At 41.1% G+C, this 18,266-nt stretch overlaps 1 protein-coding gene across 1 annotated transcript; it reads left to right on the top strand.

Annotated features, from left to right (window-relative positions):
* The first annotated feature begins 2,471 nt into the window (after positions 1-2,471).
* Positions 2,472-17,124, top strand: atp7a (ATPase copper transporting alpha). Its single transcript, XM_069697068.1, has 23 exons — positions 2,472-2,550; positions 4,065-4,195; positions 5,416-5,920; positions 6,765-7,562; positions 7,825-8,037; positions 8,124-8,287; positions 8,496-8,657; positions 8,818-8,894; positions 10,081-10,303; positions 10,426-10,659; positions 10,769-10,860; positions 11,142-11,269; positions 11,800-11,954; positions 12,046-12,180; positions 12,356-12,550; positions 12,756-12,938; positions 13,059-13,272; positions 13,381-13,527; positions 13,640-13,782; positions 14,017-14,220; positions 14,745-14,862; positions 14,972-15,074; positions 15,164-17,124. The coding sequence occupies exons 2-23, from the start codon at positions 4,076-4,078 to the stop codon at positions 15,435-15,437; spliced, it is 4,587 nt and encodes a 1,528-aa protein (XP_069553169.1). The 5' UTR covers positions 2,472-2,550; positions 4,065-4,075; the 3' UTR covers positions 15,438-17,124.
* The last annotated feature ends 1,142 nt before the right edge of the window (positions 17,125-18,266 follow it).

Raw genomic sequence — 18,266 nt, forward strand, 5'->3', positions numbered from 1 at the left:
CTGTGCACGTGTACTGAGAAAATAGGTCAGTGTGTCAAAGTGTGTGTGAGAGAGAGTGATCTTGGGAAAATAATCATTAAAAACACAGGGAAATACACCACGTAAACACGACATCTGTTTGTTCCCCCTGGAATATTAAACTTTTACATATTAAATGTTTAATACATTTACTAAAAGCTACATAAGATGTAGAGACAGTATGTATTGTAAGTATACATGTTGCTCTGACAAGTACAGACAACATTCATTGTGCTGAATACAGTAAGCTAAGCTAAGAATATATTGAAAACTGGTTGTAATGAAAAACGATAACATTGATAATTCTCTGGTGAAACATACTGTAATTCAAATGAATAAGGATTGTTGATCTGTTTGTCTTAACTCATTTATTAAATAGAGCAATGTTTCTTAAATATCAGACCAAAAGCATATGTATCAGTCGATCTTATTATTGCAATGTTATGTGAAATTATTTGAAAAAAGTAATTTGATGGCCTTTGCTATGCAGTTTGGTAAGATCAAGGTGCTTTTCTCAGACTTAGTCTCTCACTTATACTGCATATTTAGACAGCAAAGTTGACTCAAAACATCCAGATGGGTAAATCTGGAGTCTGTCATGAATGTAAAAACCCTCATCATGTCAGATTGTATTTCATACACTATTTCTGCTATGACAGATTTTGGTGACGTGGTAAATATTATGTCTTTCAGCTTGAAAATACTGGTTTGTCTATTGTTTCTGTTTCCATTGACCATCACCAGTTGTTTGGTAACGGATGTGTATGCATCTGGAGGATGTTGCACACCGACCAGGAGGACTACTACATCATTACACACTGTGCAGCTATTTTACTTTTGTCGTAGATTGTTATTTCAACCCCATCCTAAATGACAATATAAAATGGTTTTGTTCTTACATATATAGCCAGGTTGTATTTTATACCTGGACAGCAGAAGCTCACACGCCTTATGCTACTTGTCACTGCCTGATGGTGTGAACTTTTGTCCATTTACTGACTTTTGTCCTTGTGTGTTTTCCAGTTGGAGTAGTGTGTGTATTGACACTGAGTTGTTGTGTGGAGTAGCAGCGGACTCCATCAGAGGCATGGATGGATGACTGAAAAGGACTAAAAGCTCAAAGTGTCAGAGGGTCTCTGGATTAAATATGTCTGGAGGGGCTGATACCATTTTCATTTAAAAAGTCAATAAGTGACTGAAGACACAAAACAACTACAGAGGGAAACAAAGTGTTTGTAGTTGAAAGAGACATAAAAGGTACAAAACAACTTCAAACAGACATAAAATTACATAGATGCAAAATGACTACCGACATATAACAACTATAAATAGAAATCTAATGACTACAAAGAGGCACACATGACTGACTGGGGCTATCCCAGTCAACAGAAACATTAAATATATTTCTAAATAATATACCTGTATTCAAAGTGCCTCTATGACAACCAGTATCAATTTATAAAACTGTAACACAGTGTGAGGTTGCTTCAAGTTTCTCACATGAACAGAGGTCCTGCATCAGATTTTAAAGACTCATTGTGATTCCTGACCACACAGGAAGCCAGGGGTGGAAGTAGTATCCAGATATTTTACTTAAGTAATAGTAGCAATACCACAATGAAAAAAAAATACTCAATTAGCCTATAAGTAGAAGTTTTGTATTCAAAATCTTACTTAAGTAAAAGCTACCAAAAGGAAAAGTAATCATTATGCAAAATGGTCCAGTTTAGTGTTTTATTTATCATAACCTAAACGAATTACTGGTAGGCCTACGCTATTACTTTATTGACACGTGAGCAGCATTTTAATGTTGTCATGATGTATATTGATGCAAATATAGCAAATGATCATATATTTTAGGTATAACATATTGATCTGTACAGTAAAAAGTTACTAAAGCTGTCATGTAGTGGAGCAGAAAGCCAGCTACAATAATTCCCTTTGAACTATAGTGGAGGAGAAATATAAAGTAGCATTAAGTGGAAATACCCGAGTAAAGTACAAGTACTTTTAAACTCTAGAGTAATTGTATTTAGTTACTTTCCACCAATGCAGTAAGCAGGGAAAATGGCAGGGCGACAATAACTAGTCAGGGGCACAAAGGAGTCAAGGAGAGGGGCCTGCTTAAAAAATAAATCCCGTAAACAACTTGAATTGTACGCCCTGAGTGATGCGTGTTAGGCTCACACCTCCTTCCTATACGCTGAAGCCTTTGGCAAACGATTTGGAAAATCCACTGCCTTAAATCTATTAGAAATTACGTCAATATTTTAAAATCTAAGTAAAAGTCCAAACGGTTTACATACAGGATGGTAACTGTTGGGAGTGGTGACGGCTGCGCACAACGTGGAGGAAACGCAGCCTGAGAAGCACAGCTCAGGGCAAAAAAACCCTCTCACCCTCCCCGTTGACTTCCCGTACGGAGCTCCGCCCCCTTTGGCAATGACGTAAGAGAGTGCAACCGTCAGTCACGTCGGCATGAAGAGAAGAAACAACAACAGCTCCAGACAGCGCGCTTCTTCGATAACAAAGGTAGGAGACTCTTAATCCGTCACTCTTCGTCGTACCTCTCGTTCACCGCGATGCTGCGACGTGTCCGTCTTGTTGACTGTTACGTAGGATGAAGGGAAGACGCTAGCTCAGCTTGCTACCGTAGTTTAGCCTCAGTCTGACAGCCGACGTTAAGTCGGTTGAAAGCTAACTGGTTGCTTCTCGGTGAACAGTTGAGGGAAGAGTTTCACATTTGTTTTCACACTAAATATTACACGAGCCGAAGTTTTAAGAGACTACGCGTTTTGTCCGGCAAGCCAAGGGAAGATTTCTTGTTGAGACCTCTGCTGACTTTAAACAGATGAAGCCTTGTTTAAAGCAACAAGCGGTGGACAGGTCACTGTTTCAACTACTGTTGTAGTTTTAGTTGTTATTGAGCCCTAAAGATAGTTTACTGTCAGCTGTGTTATTTTAAATACGTGAGTATGATTAAAAAAAAATAATGAAAATCAGCCACCAAAAGTAACATTAGTTCTGTTTTGGTGGCTCAGATGTGAACTGATCCAGGGAGTGTTTGACTCATCTACTTATTACATGACTTTAGTTCCTATCAAAAGATCTCTCCTCCATGTGACTGGTATTATAACGAGATGGCCTTATATTGGTGTTAAAAGTGTCATTCAAAACCCACCAGAGTCTGACTCACGTGTCAGGTAAACATTAAACTGACAGAAAAGTGACAACCGAGTTGTTTTGCTTTGAAGACAATGATGGTGTCTGTTATTCATTCACCCTTAAACTGTACGTTATTTGTAAGGACGTGAATGTAGATTTACATCGAGATTAAGTTTCAAGCGAACAATGGTTTGATTACCAAGACAAGCAAAAAAAAAAAAAAAAAAAAAAAGATAGAGACAGAATAACCCTCCCTAATGGTTTAACAGTTTGTACATTCTTGTACATCCTGTGCAAATGAGCTTTGTTTTGATTATATTTTTTTTTTTTGTCGAGTCACTGAATCCACAGTTGAAATAGTGGTTTCAGGTTACATGAATTTATTTGGTTTCAGAGAAGACTTGTCCCGTCTTTCTTCACGGCACACGGCATGCGTTTCTCAGTCAATTTTGAACCATAATATAGCAATGGCAATAGGGATTCAGTTCACCATTTTTAAAAGGGCAAAATATCGTGTTTTCTTTGAAAACTGTGTCTGTGCTGCGGCGAGCTTTGAGGCTTCAAAGTTGCAGGTTCCAAAACAACTTACAACAATTATCTCCCACAATTTGTTAATGTCTGACTATCTCTTTTGATTTCCGTTAAAAGGAAAGAGTTGATTCATAATAAAGCAAAGTGTCATTAATATTACAAAATGTATAAATATCTTTTGTTGTTGATTTAGTCACATGGTTTCATTTGAAAGAAGAACTTATTTTCTCTTTCACTATCTGCTCTGACTGTGTGATGCTTTGCCTTTATGTTTTATTTTAAAAGTCAAAGTCGTGCAGTAGTTTGTCATACAATACATTTCATCCTTCCCTTGTTGTTTTTTTTTTTAGACAAAGCAGTCATGACACAGAAAGTGAATCTGTGTTCGGTTTCCGTCGGAGTGGAGGGTATGACTTGTGGCTCATGTGTCCAGTCCATAGAGCAGCGCATTGGGTCTCTCAACGGAGTGATACATATAAAGGTAAGTGCAGTCTTTGCGTACAATTATATAAAACGTTTTTTTTTTTACATTGTCATTCAGCAAGTTTTGTTCTATTTTGCGGTGCTGTTCTCGAAATTTGCTTACTTCAAATTTCTTACTTGACACTTCCAGTTTAAAAACAGGATCTGAAATGACGGAAAAACACAGACATTTTAACAGCGCGTTCTGTGATTTACAAAAGATTATTTGTACCCAGTAGACAAGACAGATATGTGTACATTATTATATTAACTAAATGTTCCTGCCCAGTGTTCCACCCTCAGGACTTGCTGGTCTGATTTGTGACCAAGTAACATTATTGTAGCTATGAGAGATGGTTTAATTGCAATAGTTGTGGTCTGTTGTTTTGTTTGTTGTGTGTTTACCCCTCAGGCTGAGGTTAAATGAGAAGATAACGCAATAGTGCATTGCAGATCGTGCTCTGCCCTTTGCAGGATGGTGACAGCAGGTCGATATATACTCTGTATCCACAGGAAATGTCATTTGCGTCTTAAGATAATTTAGTGCCTGGATCATTTAATGTTAATCCATATAGACATGTTCTGAGAGAAAGGAATGGATTTTTCTCGGTAGAACAGTCATCGTTTCATTCATTGACCTCTCGTTCTCAGACTAAAAAAGGCTAACCCTGCAGGCAGCCACACTCACTATGGCTGAATCATGTGATCCCTGCAATGTGTCACATGTTTCTTACTTGCTGAAGAAGGAGAGCTCAGAGTCATCATGCTGATAAAACATGCTGTATAAATGCAGTAAAGTTTCATTATTGAGGCAAGACATATTCCCATTATCCCGGTACGATGCCACTAAATGGAAAGGGGAGTGAAGGAAGTGGGTATGGTGGTCACGTAAGGAGGACATTTTGCTTGTATAGTATCTTAACCCTGAAGTGAGTACACAATACCTTATTGTATTAAGAATGCTGACATTAAGTAACATATTGAATCCAGCACTTTGCCAAAAAGCAGACCAACCAGCATCAAGTAATTACAGTATTATTGAAGAAGGAAAGCTGCCTGCGGCGTCTTTATTTTAGAGGGTTGCTTGCCTAATTATTAGTAGATCAAAAGGCTCAGGTTAAAGTAGATATTGATAGCTAAGCTTTTTTGGCTTAGACTGATTTTATTTTCCGTATTTTATGAATAAAACTTATGTGGCATTGTTTTATATTTTTCCATAACTTGACTTTTGTTTTGTAGGTGTCTTTAGAGCAGAAGAATGCTACTGTCATATTTGACCAGAGCCAACAGAGCCCAGAGTCTCTGTCAGAGGCCATCGAGGACATGGGCTTTGAATCAAGCCTACCAGAGACCAGCACAGCCACGCCGGTCTCTACAGAGACCCAGCTGATCCTCACTTTAGGCCTGACACCTGCAGCCCAACAGGAAGCTTTGGAGAAGCTGTCACAAATTCAGGGAGTGCTGGATGTCAGAGAGGACCTGCCCCAGATGGGTCTCAGCATCACCTTTGTTCCCTCTCTGACCTCCACGCAGCAGCTGAGTGAGGTGGTGGCCAGCATAACACTTATTGAGATGCCCACTCCAAGCAGCCCTGTGCAAAAAGGCCTAAACCTGTCTCCATCTGACACCATGGGGGGCGGGGTGTCACTCTTGAAGTTGTGCATTGAAGGAATGACCTGTCACTCCTGCACCACCACTATTGAAGGGAAGATCGGAAAACTGAAAGGGATTGAGAAGATCAAAGGTGATGTACTTGAACTGTTTGCAAGCGAATGTTCAGGTTTAACTTCACAGTCCGAGCTGGAAGAGGTGTTGTAGCACTTTGCATATCAGTCATATCAGAAATGCCATGTTATTGTGCATCTGTTGGTTCAACTTTGAGAGATTGCTTTGCTGGATTTGACTATGACTCATCAAATCCTTTCCTTGGAGAGACATGTAGACAGATAGGATTATGTTTGCCGAGTACAGAGTTGTCATTGTGTTTAAAGTGTCTGTATGCACAGACAGCCCTGTGCTATGTATTCAGTCAGGTACAGTCTTTCAAATTGACTCAATAAAATCCTCATTATAAAGCTTGGCTCAATAAAATCCTCATTATAAAGCTTGACTCAATAAAATCCTCATTATAAAGCTTTATAATGGTAATAATAATCACCCCTTATTAAAAAAGTCTACACCTGAATGATCTCAAAATAAAATAGGTTTTAACAAGAGATTGAATCCGTATTAACTGGCACAGTTTTGTTTGCAGACATATGGTAAGAAATGGTTAAAACAAGGTCTGACAGCCGTGACTGCACAGGCCTCTTCCCCTTTGGTTTTAGAAGAGCATTATGGCACATGGATCGGCAAAATATCTCTGACTGAGGATCTCAAACTACCAACCTTGTATGACATGTTTGTTTTATAATGATTAAGTGCATAATGTGCGCTGATTTAAGTAATGTTTTATGTTCCTTATTAAATGGAAACATGTTTCCTCTTTTTATGTACAGTCACATCCCGTTGTTGTGAAATCATTCCTTTCCCCTTTTTTTATGCTTTGTATTTAAATTTTAACTTTGTCATTTACTTTTTCTCCTCAGTTGTTTTAGAGTCTCAGGAAGCTGCACTCGTCTATCTGCCTTACCTCATCACTGTCCAAACCATCATCGAGCAGATTGCCCTGGCTGGCTTCAAGGCCTCGGTCAAGTCCAAGCCCCGCCCTCTGCAGCTGTCCCCCAGTGAGATCGAACGTTTTGTAGATTCTCAGAAACCAACGATTTCTTCGCCATCGGAGACATCAGAGGAGACGGAAATCTTCATCGACACAACACTTGTCCTGCTCAGGGTGAAAGGCATGCACTGCCGTTCCTGCGAGGTCAACATTCAAGACAACATCTCAGTGCTGCCTGGTGTTTCCTCTGTGGAGGTCTCTCTGGAGAAGGAGAAGGCCTCCATCTGCTATGATCCCCTAAAGATCACAGTGACTCAGCTGCAGCAGGCGATTGAGGCGCTGCCTCCAGGAAACTTCAAGACTCAGTCCTGGGGCTCCTCTAGCCCTCTCAGTCCTGTCTGCACATCGCCTATGCCTGCCTTATCACCATCCACATCATCATCATCATCATCGTGGCCTGCAGGAGCAACCCAGATCAAACCTGCTGCCTTACAGCCTTGTTTTACCCAACCTCTGGCATCTGTGGTTAATATTCACATCGAGGGCATGACATGCAGCTCCTGCGTCCAGTCCATCGAAGGCATGCTCTCCCAACGGGAGGGGGTGACGTCAGCCCAGGTCTCTCTGGCTGATCACCAGGGCACCTTTGAGTATGATCCCCTCCTGACCACACCAGAGGAGCTGAGGGAGGCCGTAGAGGACATGGGCTTTGATGCCTTCCTGCCTGGTAAGAGAATAGATTAAGAGGAGTCAACTAATTACCCACATAATCACTTGATTAAAGGCTGCAGATATTCTAATGCTTAAATGTGTTGCCTCTAGATGTTCCTCTACCTGTCAAATAGCTTTTTGTAGAAGTTCTTTTTATTCATTAACACAGCCATGGGGGGGGGGGGGGTGAGGTGGAAGGTTAAGATAACATAGCTACCTGCACATTTAGCTTTACATTAATTAAAAAATACATTAATAGCTACAATTTTTGTATACAGAGACCAATTCTCTGCTGCCTGCGCCTGATCCGATTTTGTCGAGGTCCTCAAGTACAGCACCTGTCAAAGGTAAAGAGCTGGACAGTGACCTGCACAAAGAAACCTCCCAGGGACGCAACGGAGAGACACACTCGAAGTCCTACATCCAGATTGGTGGGATGACCTGTGCTTCCTGTGTGTCGAACATCGAGCGAAACCTCAAGAACGAACCTGGTCCGTAAATATTTCAGTTTCATTTCAAACAGGATTCATTGTGTCTCACATTATTTACTAAAGAGAAAATCGTCAATGTTGTGCAGGTATCTACTCTGTTCTGGTAGCACTGATGGCCAGTAAAGCAGAGGTCCGTTATAACCCTGAAGCCATCGACCCTGGGAAGATCGCCGAGTGTGTGAGAGAGCTCGGCTTCACCGCCTCCGTTATGGAGAACTATGAAGGTTCAGATGGAAACCTGGAACTAGTGGTGAGTCAGCATTGACTTGATGTTACTGTTGTGTGAAAGCCATAATGTTCCTTTCTAGTACTAGTTATAGTTGAGAACAATGTAAAGGCATACATGCAGCCTCGTTTTCAGTGGTTGAAATCAATCACGATGCTTCCTCTCTTCAAACCCTCGTGGATATATTTTCGTCTCTGTATCTACTTGACTGCTCCTCTTCACCCTCTTTCAGGTCAGGGGAATGACGTGTGCCTCTTGTGTTCACAAAATCGAGTCCAGCCTTATGAGAGAAAAGGGGATTATATATGCCTCTGTTGCCTTGGCAACCAACAAAGCACACATTAAGTACGACTCAGAAATTATAGGGCCTCGAGACATCATCAAGCTGATCGAGGTATTAATCCTGCCATTGTTATTTATGCATTTGTTCATTATTGCTTGTTGCTTTTAATATTGATACAGATCAATGAATTAATGAAAATATTCTTAATGGTTGAACTGATAAATCACACAAGACCTTGAGGTTTGATGGAGGTTTGACTTTTATTTTGTAGAACCTAGGATTTGAAGCATCTCTGGTAAAGAGGGACCGCACTGCCAGTCACCTGGACCACAGCAAAGAGATTCAACAGTAAGCGACTTTTCTTGGTTTGTTTTGCGTAGTTTTTCTTCTTTGTCAATTTTGACCCATTTCTACTGTTCTGACTTTGTTCATGTGATATGCGTGTTCACTTATTTAACTGGAACTTTTTTACTTTTATTAAGTGATGACTAAACAATTGTCCGACTTTTCGTAGAAACAACTTAGTTTTTAGGTCTGCCTGCTTTTAAGAGAGGTGGGAACGGCCCCTCATTACTCAGCTCCTTTATACCAGCAACCAGTTTCTCTCTGTACAGCTTGGACCATTAGTGTCTGGGAAATTATGAATGAAGCCTGGAAGCTGCAGTTGGACTAATGTTTTGAAACGTTATTTTGGGTGTCTGCCTTCTATACAAGAGGGTAACATTTCACAATATGGGAACACTAATTAGCAGTTAGTTCATGCTGCAATAAACATGAACCAAATGTTAATAACTAGTTAACTAATGTATCTATAATCATTTGTTAATGGTGTCAATGTTAACTTGGGTATTGATTTATACATATTTAATAGTTTATAAAGATGCTATTAACATTAGTAAATACAGTTAATTAGCATTAACTACCAGTTACTTGTAGCTACTACCAGTAATTAAATAAGTAACTTAACAAATGTCTGTTGTTAACAACTATTAAGGGTTTAAATGTTAATTTTGAACTAATATTAGTATATGATTGGTAAATATATTAATTGACATGTATGCCATTAAGCTAGTAACTGAGGATTTTTTTTTTTCCATAAATGTTTATTGAAGGGTAATGATTGTCCACTTAATTGTCTTTCCTTCCACATCTGATTTATCTTTGGTAAAGTGAACGCTATCAATAACATCTTTATAAACTATTAAATAATGTATAAATCAGTACCTTACATATATGATTATAGTCACATTAGAAAATTGTTGATTAACTGTTAGTTAATGCAAATTATGGTATTAACTAATGTTAATTAATGTAGCTTTATTGTAAAGTGTTACCAAAAATACTGTATTTAAAAGCATACTAGTACAAATGTACTTATGTGTGAATGACAGTTTCGCAGTCATATATATGAACTATTTGTGCCTTAATGCTTTATATCGTGATTACTAATGTAAACATACATTTGTTGCTTTTTCCACCCATGAAGGAGAATTTGAAATAAATTTCTAACACACAAATGTCTTCACTCCCTGAGGTGGAGGAAGTCTTTCCTTGTGAGCTTGATTTTCTGCGTGCCTGTGATGGGCATGATGATGTACATGATAATCATGGACCACCAGATGAATGCTTCACATCAACACAACACTACGATGGAGGACCGCAACCATTACCACGCCACCATGTTCCTGGAGAGACAGCTGCTGCCTGGTCTCTCCATCATGAACTTCCTCTCCTTCCTGTTTTGTGTTCCTGTCCAGGTAAATCACAGGGATTAACTGCATTCCCAGGAAACATGATCTTGATATTGTGTAAAAAAAAAAAGGTGTGAATGAAATGTTTTTGGTTCAGTGAGTACAAACTTTTCTTTGTTTCTCCTCAGTTTATTGGAGGCCGCTACTTCTACATTCAAGCCTACAAAGCAGTGAAACACAAGTCTGCCAACATGGATGTGCTGATAGTTCTGGCCACTTCTGTCGCCTTCAGCTACTCGCTGGTCGTCCTGCTAGTGGCCATGGCGGAAAAGGCAAAAGTCAACCCCATCACATTCTTCGATACACCGCCCATGCTCTTTGTCTTCATCTCTCTGGGACGCTGGCTCGAACAGATAGCTAAGGTTTAGCTCTTAATGATTACTGATTTCTATGACATAACCTTTTTGAAATCCAGGATCTCGATAGCGTGTATCAGTGATGAAGTAAATGGTTTTGTTTGCTGCCTTTCAGAGCAAGACGTCCGAGGCTTTGTCCAAACTTATGTCTTTACAAGCTACTGAGGCCACAGTGGTGAAACTCAGCAGTGATAAGTCTATTCTCAGGTACTCCTCGTTCTCTACACTCACATTGTTTACAAGAACCTTTCATTTATTTTTAAGGTTTTAGATTACAACATATATCAATATTTGCCTTTAAAATCTCAGCTAAAAGAATGGCAGAGCCAAAAGTTAAATGAACCCACTGCAAGTGATTTTCCATCCCTTGAAACAGCAAGCCAAGTGTGTCAGCTTTACGTCCATCACATTGTTCTTTACTGAGTAAGATAACGTCTACAGTGATGGTGAGCCACATTTACATGGTTTGACATTCATGCGTGTTCCAGTGAGGAGCAGGTGGATGTTGAGCTGGTGCAGCGGGGCGATGTGGTGAAAATCGTTCCTGGAGGGAAGTTTCCTGTCGATGGGCGGGTCATCGAAGGACACTCCATGGCAGACGAGTCTCTCATCACAGGTTAGTTGCACCGAGTGAAGGACCAAGTATCTGCTCAGTAATGCAAAGGAATGAGTATATGAAAAAATATAAAGTGCAAATGTTAGTTTGTAAGTAATAGTTTTTTATTTTTTACATTTTCCTTTTGTTAGATCGTTATTGGTTATCAATCTAACAAACTGGAAACTACCACTGTTTTAAAGCAAACAAAACAAAGTGAGCTGAAAATAAGAAGAGAAGGAGAGTGATTTGTCCCGTACGTCCTTTGAGGTTAACCAGGACGTTTTAAAGTTTGGGCAGGAGCTAAACAAAACCTTGTCGAACTTGACAATTATTAATGTTCATGTTTTGCATTGTTAGTATCTGCATTCAATCAATTTTAAAATATGAAAAAATGAGTTTCAAATACTAACAAACCATTGGTCATTGGTTATCATTTGAGCCTTGATTCCTGCTGGAGCACCAGTATTTACTGCAGATGACCGGCTCCTGTTTCTTACTGCCTCACACTGTTGGAGTGTGTCTGACCAGTTGTTGCTTTGTGACTCCAGGTGAGGCCATGCCTGTGACAAAGAAGCTCGGCAGCACGGTGATTGCAGGCTCCATTAACCAGAATGGCTCTCTGCTCGTCAGTGCTACACATGTCGGCATGGACACCACGCTGTCTCAGATCGTCAAACTGGTGGAGGAGGCTCAGACTTCAAAGGTGAATTTTGGGGTTTCAGATGTGCGCTGTATCTACCAACTTTGAGGGTGAAACTCTGCGCGTGCTTAACTCTTCACATTTTGTGTTTCAGGCTCCGATCCAGCAGTACGCAGATAAGATCAGTGGCTACTTTGTGCCTTTCATTGTTGGCATATCTGCAGTCACGCTGATCTCCTGGATCGTCATTGGGTTTTTGGACTTCTCTCTGGTGGAGATGTACTTTCCTGTGAGTTCCTCAGTATTTTGTCTGCTTTAAACATCACACATGACTAAATGTCTTTTCATCTGGTATTCTTCCTTTTTACTACTACTTACTGCTATTTTTCTTTTCTTTGCTGAAGGGAAAAGTAATTGTTGTTAGTTGGAAAGAAAAACTTAACAGCTCAGTTTCCTCCCCGTAGGGTTACGACAAGAGCATTTCCAGAGCCGAGGCAGTGATTCGCTTTGCCTTCCAGGCCTCCATAACAGTATTATGCATCGCCTGTCCCTGTTCTCTTGGCTTGGCGACCCCGACAGCTGTCATGGTGGGCACAGGGGTTGGAGCCCAAAATGGCATCCTTATAAAGGGAGGGGAGCCACTCGAGATGGCGCATAAGGTGTGTTAATGATGATATTCTGACAGCTCTGTAGTAGGCCAATTATGTAACGGACCAACTGTCAATTTAAACACATTTTAAAAGGTTTTGTTGTCTGAGGTTACAAAACCACCTTCATATTACACTAATTATGTTCCATAAAACATTTCAAATCCAGCCAGATGGTCTTTATTTTTTAATTTTTATAATCTTCTTTTATGTGCAGATCCAGACGGTGATGTTTGACAAGACTGGGACCATCACATATGGTGCTCCGAAGGTTATCCAAGTCAAGATAGTGGTGGAGGGGAATAAGATGCCTCGCTCCCGCCTGCTGGCCATAGTGGGTACAGCTGAGAACAACAGTGAGCACCCTCTGGGAGCAGCTATCACCAAATACTGCAAGCAGGTTGGTCATCGCTTCGGATTCAACCCCTCACTCTCCACTTTGTGAAAATCGTACACCACTGGTAATCTACTTCACCTAAATTTGTAGAAGTGTTTTAAATCCATTACCACTTGTGTGCAGGAGCTCGGCACAGAGTCTCTCGGCACGTGCACAGACTTTCAGGCGGTGCCGGGCTGTGGTGTCCGATGTCAGGTCAGCAACACGGAGATTCTGCTGAAGCAGGGGGACAGTGACAGTGAGGACAACAACCAGCGGAACAGCATCCTCGTCCAGATCAGTGACACCCGCATGTCCACCAGCTCCCATCCGCTCATCATGGACCCACAACCACTAAGTATGTGGGGGAAGTGCAGTAGCACATTGTTGTAGTTGAAGTAAAGTTTTGATTTGTTCACTTTTATGTTTTCTGACTGTCTTAACACGTGTGAACTGTATTTTGCAGGTCTGGTACAGACCGCCACCTATGTTGTCCTGATTGGCAATAGGGAGTGGATGAGGAGGAATTGCCTGCAAATCACACCTGATATTGATGAAGCCATGATAGAGCACGAGCGCAGAGGACGCACCGCTGTTCTAGTAGCTGTAGACAGTGAGTAGTTATGCGTCACATGAAATTTACTCTGTTATAGCTACGTTTCTCTCTAAAAAATGATGTAGAGAAAATCCTCTCCTTATTGATAAAATGTCTTGTTTGTGCGTAGACCTGCTGTGTGCTATGATAGCCATAGCAGACACAGTGAAACCAGAGGCAGAGCTGGCGGTCCACACGCTGACCAGCATGGGTCTGGAAGTTGTGCTGATGACCGGAGACAACAGCAAGACAGCTCGGGCCATCGCGGCTCAGGTAAGAAAAGAGCAGATTGACGCTGATGTTAGTTGTATATTTTTGTTGCTAGATATAGTGATAGTATTTTGAGTTATAATCGGCCCTTTAAAAAAAAACAATTTAAACAGAGGAGGTTGATGAAAGGAAAATATCACTCATTGATATAAAACTACTGTGTAGTCGAGGCTCTGAATGGAAACCTGTCGTGTTTTTATTTCTGAGTTTGCTTTTTTCTACCATTTTATCCACCAGGTGGGAATCAAGAAGGTGTTTGCTGAGGTGCTGCCCTCTCACAAGGTGGCCAAAGTGGAACAGCTCCAGCAGGAGGGAAAGAGAGTTGCCATGGTGGGTGACGGCGTTAACGACTCGCCTGCTCTGGCCATGGCTGACGTGGGCATCGCCATAGGAACAGGGACAGATGTGGCCATCGAGGCAGCAGACGTGGTGTTGATCAGGGTAAGAATATAAGGTTGGAGTTCGTTCATGAATTCATGTCTCTTTTTAGTAACATGAAAGCATCACTCACATAAATGGAGCGCTGCACATTGACGTGCACGTTAGCAGTGGCAAGTTATGACCTTTGTGAGCAAGTTATGTTGCTCAATCAGCATCAGCACCTGAGTAACACGTTACTGTGACCACTGGTATATATGCATTTGCAATTTCACCACGAATCTGAAACCTAAGCAGATAGCAAACAAATTTAGTGGACAGTCGCAAAAAGCCAAATCGGACTAGGAGTGGTAGTGAGGAGCTACGGTCGTGTTGTTGCGGGTGAGAAACTTGTGGGTTTTCAACGTGTTGTGAAATAATAAAATCTTGAGTAAAGCTGTTGACTGATTATCTTAAAGGTCGGACCTTTCTGTTGACGGGATTTTTCTGTAATGTGGTTTAAACACATTTTTCGGTTTGTTAGTAACCCCAAATCATGTAATATTTGTACCGTTCTCGTTTCCTCTCTGTTGTTGTCCTGACCGCAGAATGACCTGCTGGATGTGGTGGGCAGCATTGACCTTTCTAAAAAGACCGTCAAGAGGATCAGGATCAACTTTGTCTTTGCTCTCATCTACAACCTGGTTGGAATTCCTATCGCTGCTGGTAGGTACTGCCACGAGATTATAAGGTTTTATTACATTTTATATCATCACTGTGACAGTCAGCAACTCTAGTTTGAGGACAGTAACATTTGAAACTGGTCCATCCACAGGCGTGTTCCTCCCCATTGGTCTGGTGTTACAGCCCTGGATGGGCTCTGCTGCGATGGCGCTGTCTTCTGTCTCTGTGGTTTTGTCGTCCCTTCTACTCAAATGGTAATGAGATATTTAGTGTTTCGTGGATATCTTTTGCACACTTTGTTTTTCCGTCTCTTGAGTATATTTCTCCCTCTGTCGTTGTGTAGTTACACTAAGCCCACTGCTGAGAAGCTGGAGGCCAGACTGGGTCACAGCAGGCAGCAGGGCAGCTTGTCCGACGTCAGCGTCCACATTGGCATGGGTGAGATCCGTCGTCCCTCCTCCAAGCTCAGCTTGCTGGACCGCTTCATCAACTACAGCCGAGCCTCCATCAACTCTCTGCGCTCCGACAAGCACTCGCTCAACAGCCTAGTGCTCAGTGAGCCCGACAAACACTCCCTGCTGGTGGGGGGGGCGATGTGCGAGGAGGAGTTTTGCTGAATTCGTGGGGCTCACATGGACTTCTATATGTTTAAGTAGACGGTAACTGCATTTATTGAAGGCTGGGCCACGCCTAGCTGAAAGGGTCACAATGAATAATGGCCCATCCATCTGCTGTAGGCGCCCTCGGGCAGCACTGTTTACTTGAAGAAGGCTTCCATGCCCCGTGTTTTCTTTTAGCTCAACTAGCTGATCACGCACTTCAGAGCATGCTGGGCGATGTCGGAGGCAGGCTGTCTTTTGTCGAGGTTACTGCTCTCTGGGACACTCTGACAAACCCTTTGACACTTTGACAGTCTCTGTCCGGGGACATGAAGCTTCTTCAGAGCCTTGAAGCGGGTGTCCACATCCAGGAGGCAGAGTCATAATCATCTCTGCCTCTGTGGTCACTTGCCATTACAATCTTAAACATCTATCCAAAGACATTTAAACAGTGGTGCCCCTTGTAAGAACGGGCACTACAGAGATATATTTTAACTAATTTTCCTTAAACGGAAAGTTATAACTGTTGTATAATTCTATTCCACGCTATTTATATTATCATTATTTATCTATTTTTTTTCATTATATCCTGTGTGAAAAATGAAGTTGTTGAATCCAAATGCCAATTTTCATTTTCAATCTCCCAAATGTGTGATTACTGAGCAATGTGAGCTGTAAGAACTCAAGCCTTGTAACTCGCTGCAAACTGGTTGTGGAGCGAAACATTAATGGAGTGAGTTATAAATGTCTGTCTCACCCAAGTGCCAATTAAAATGCCACCTTGGCAAAGTCCAACACATTCCAAAGATAGCGGCATACAGAAGTTATCTTGGACTTGATGTGCACAAAGTGTAATCAGAGACCAGGTCAACGATTCAAAGCAGAGATCTGGTCTGGTTTCTACGGTTGCGTCAACTCTGCACCTTTGGTCAATGATACAAGACGTCTTGTCAACAAATGTGAACATGAATCACTGTTGTGTTTAAACCGAAGTTGTTACATGGATGATATTACACTTGCATTACTTTATTTGCTTGTCGCAAATTGCTTTGAAAAGGCCAAACTGTACATACATTCGTGCCCTGCTTGTCGTCCTAGTCAGAAAGGTGGTGTTACGCTTCCTAAGACTTTGTTTCAGTTATGCAAATCTGTCAACGTCTCAGCTTTTTTTTTTTTTTTTCATAGGATTCACGCTGTTGCACTTGCTCAAAGAAACGTGTTTAAACCCAGGGCAGCAGGACGCAGCAGTATGAGCGGATTGCACACAGCTGTGTCCCACCAAACTAGTTCCTTAGAAACAAACGCTGACGAATGAAGTCCATTTTTAGTAAACGTGAGATCACACTGGTTATAATTTGCAATCATAGACAGACGGATGCTTTATTTTTTTCTCTTGTAAAATGATTTGATTTGTTGCATCAAATCAGCCGAAAATTACTACAGTCCGACTATTTATTGAATTTCTGAGTCAGAATTTCTCCTGTATTTCTCTCTGATGACAAAAAGGGTCATCGGTTTGTCCTGCCACTTTCCCATCATGCGTTATGTTGTGTAGCGTGCAGAGTGCAGTTATGCTACTCTACTGTTTTTGTGCAATGCTTCATGAAGACGTCCATACAGTAGGGCTTTAGATCTGTGTGCAGTCCATGTTTGCTATCTCCACCGAACATTGTGTGCCTTGAAATTAAACGCTTTTGTAACATCACTCTGCTGTATCCACTTTCAGCCAGAAGATGGTGCCGTGGAGCCATCTGTTCACCAAATCACCAAAGACAAATCCCACGATTTTATCAACTTTATTTCATCCGGTTAGTCTGAACATTACATCATTCCAGTGTACTGCAAAACAATCAAATACCTTTTTTTTTTGTCATAACATTTTAAAAATAATTTCAATCAATGCAAGCTATAGATGACTTCATCCTCTTGAGTTGATTTGTTTTGCTTTGGCTGTGGTGAGATTTGATTTGGTAGATTGAAGCTTGTGAACATGTTATTTATTAGGTAGTTCCTGTTTTAATACTTTAAAGAGGAATTCGCTCTCTTTATATGCACTTACAGATAGCGGGACTTGTGTATCTACCGAAGGGCAAGTTTACAATTCATTTCTTAGTCCTTCACTGATCAAGGATGTACTGTCACTGTGAAATCACTGTGATCAGGAAACTGAACAGGTTTAACTTGTTGTTGTTGGTTTTTTAAATGTGCAGCATTTAAAATCTGTCACAACATTGTGCTTTTCTAGACTAACGCGTCATAACCAGCTGGAATTGGAAAATGCTACATTCAGTTACCTTGAACACGAGAATAACAAGCTTGACTTCAAATCAGCTAGGAACAGCTCCAACTCCAACACATCTGTCTGGAAACACTCACAATCTAAAGTAAAGTTACTTCCACAGCAATATATGTAAGGAGATTAACAGCATGTCGAACATTAAGACACCTCATAAAAAGTACACACCATGAGAGGAGGGAAGGATGCGATCAAATCGATTCAGTGTTCACGAGCATTTGATGTGTTCTGATTCACGATGTAAACATTGGCATGAAATGGAACAAATTATTTCAATACACACTGGGTCCTTTTAAAAAATCATTTTAAAATGAGGGCAGGTTGGTCAAGAGATTTAAACATTGCTTGTGAGTTTTGTGGCTTCCAGTCCATCTTTTTTCACCCTCATCCCTGATTTAAAGACGTCCAAAGATAAATCTGGCCAGTCCCTGTACGGTCGGTAACAGTTGCTGTTTTTATCAGTTTTATACACCAGGAGACTTTTGGATGATCCGGTGTCGGGCCCGTAGAACAGACTTCATACCAACTGTGTCTGAACACACCCGACAGAC

The sequence above is a fragment of the Brachyistius frenatus genome, unplaced genomic scaffold (genome assembly GCF_029030835.1).
Source record: "Brachyistius frenatus isolate BFR_SWC_R1_liver_20210118 unplaced genomic scaffold, ASM2903083v1 Contig_22, whole genome shotgun sequence".
In the NCBI taxonomy this organism is placed as follows: domain Eukaryota; kingdom Metazoa; phylum Chordata; class Actinopteri; family Embiotocidae; genus Brachyistius; species Brachyistius frenatus.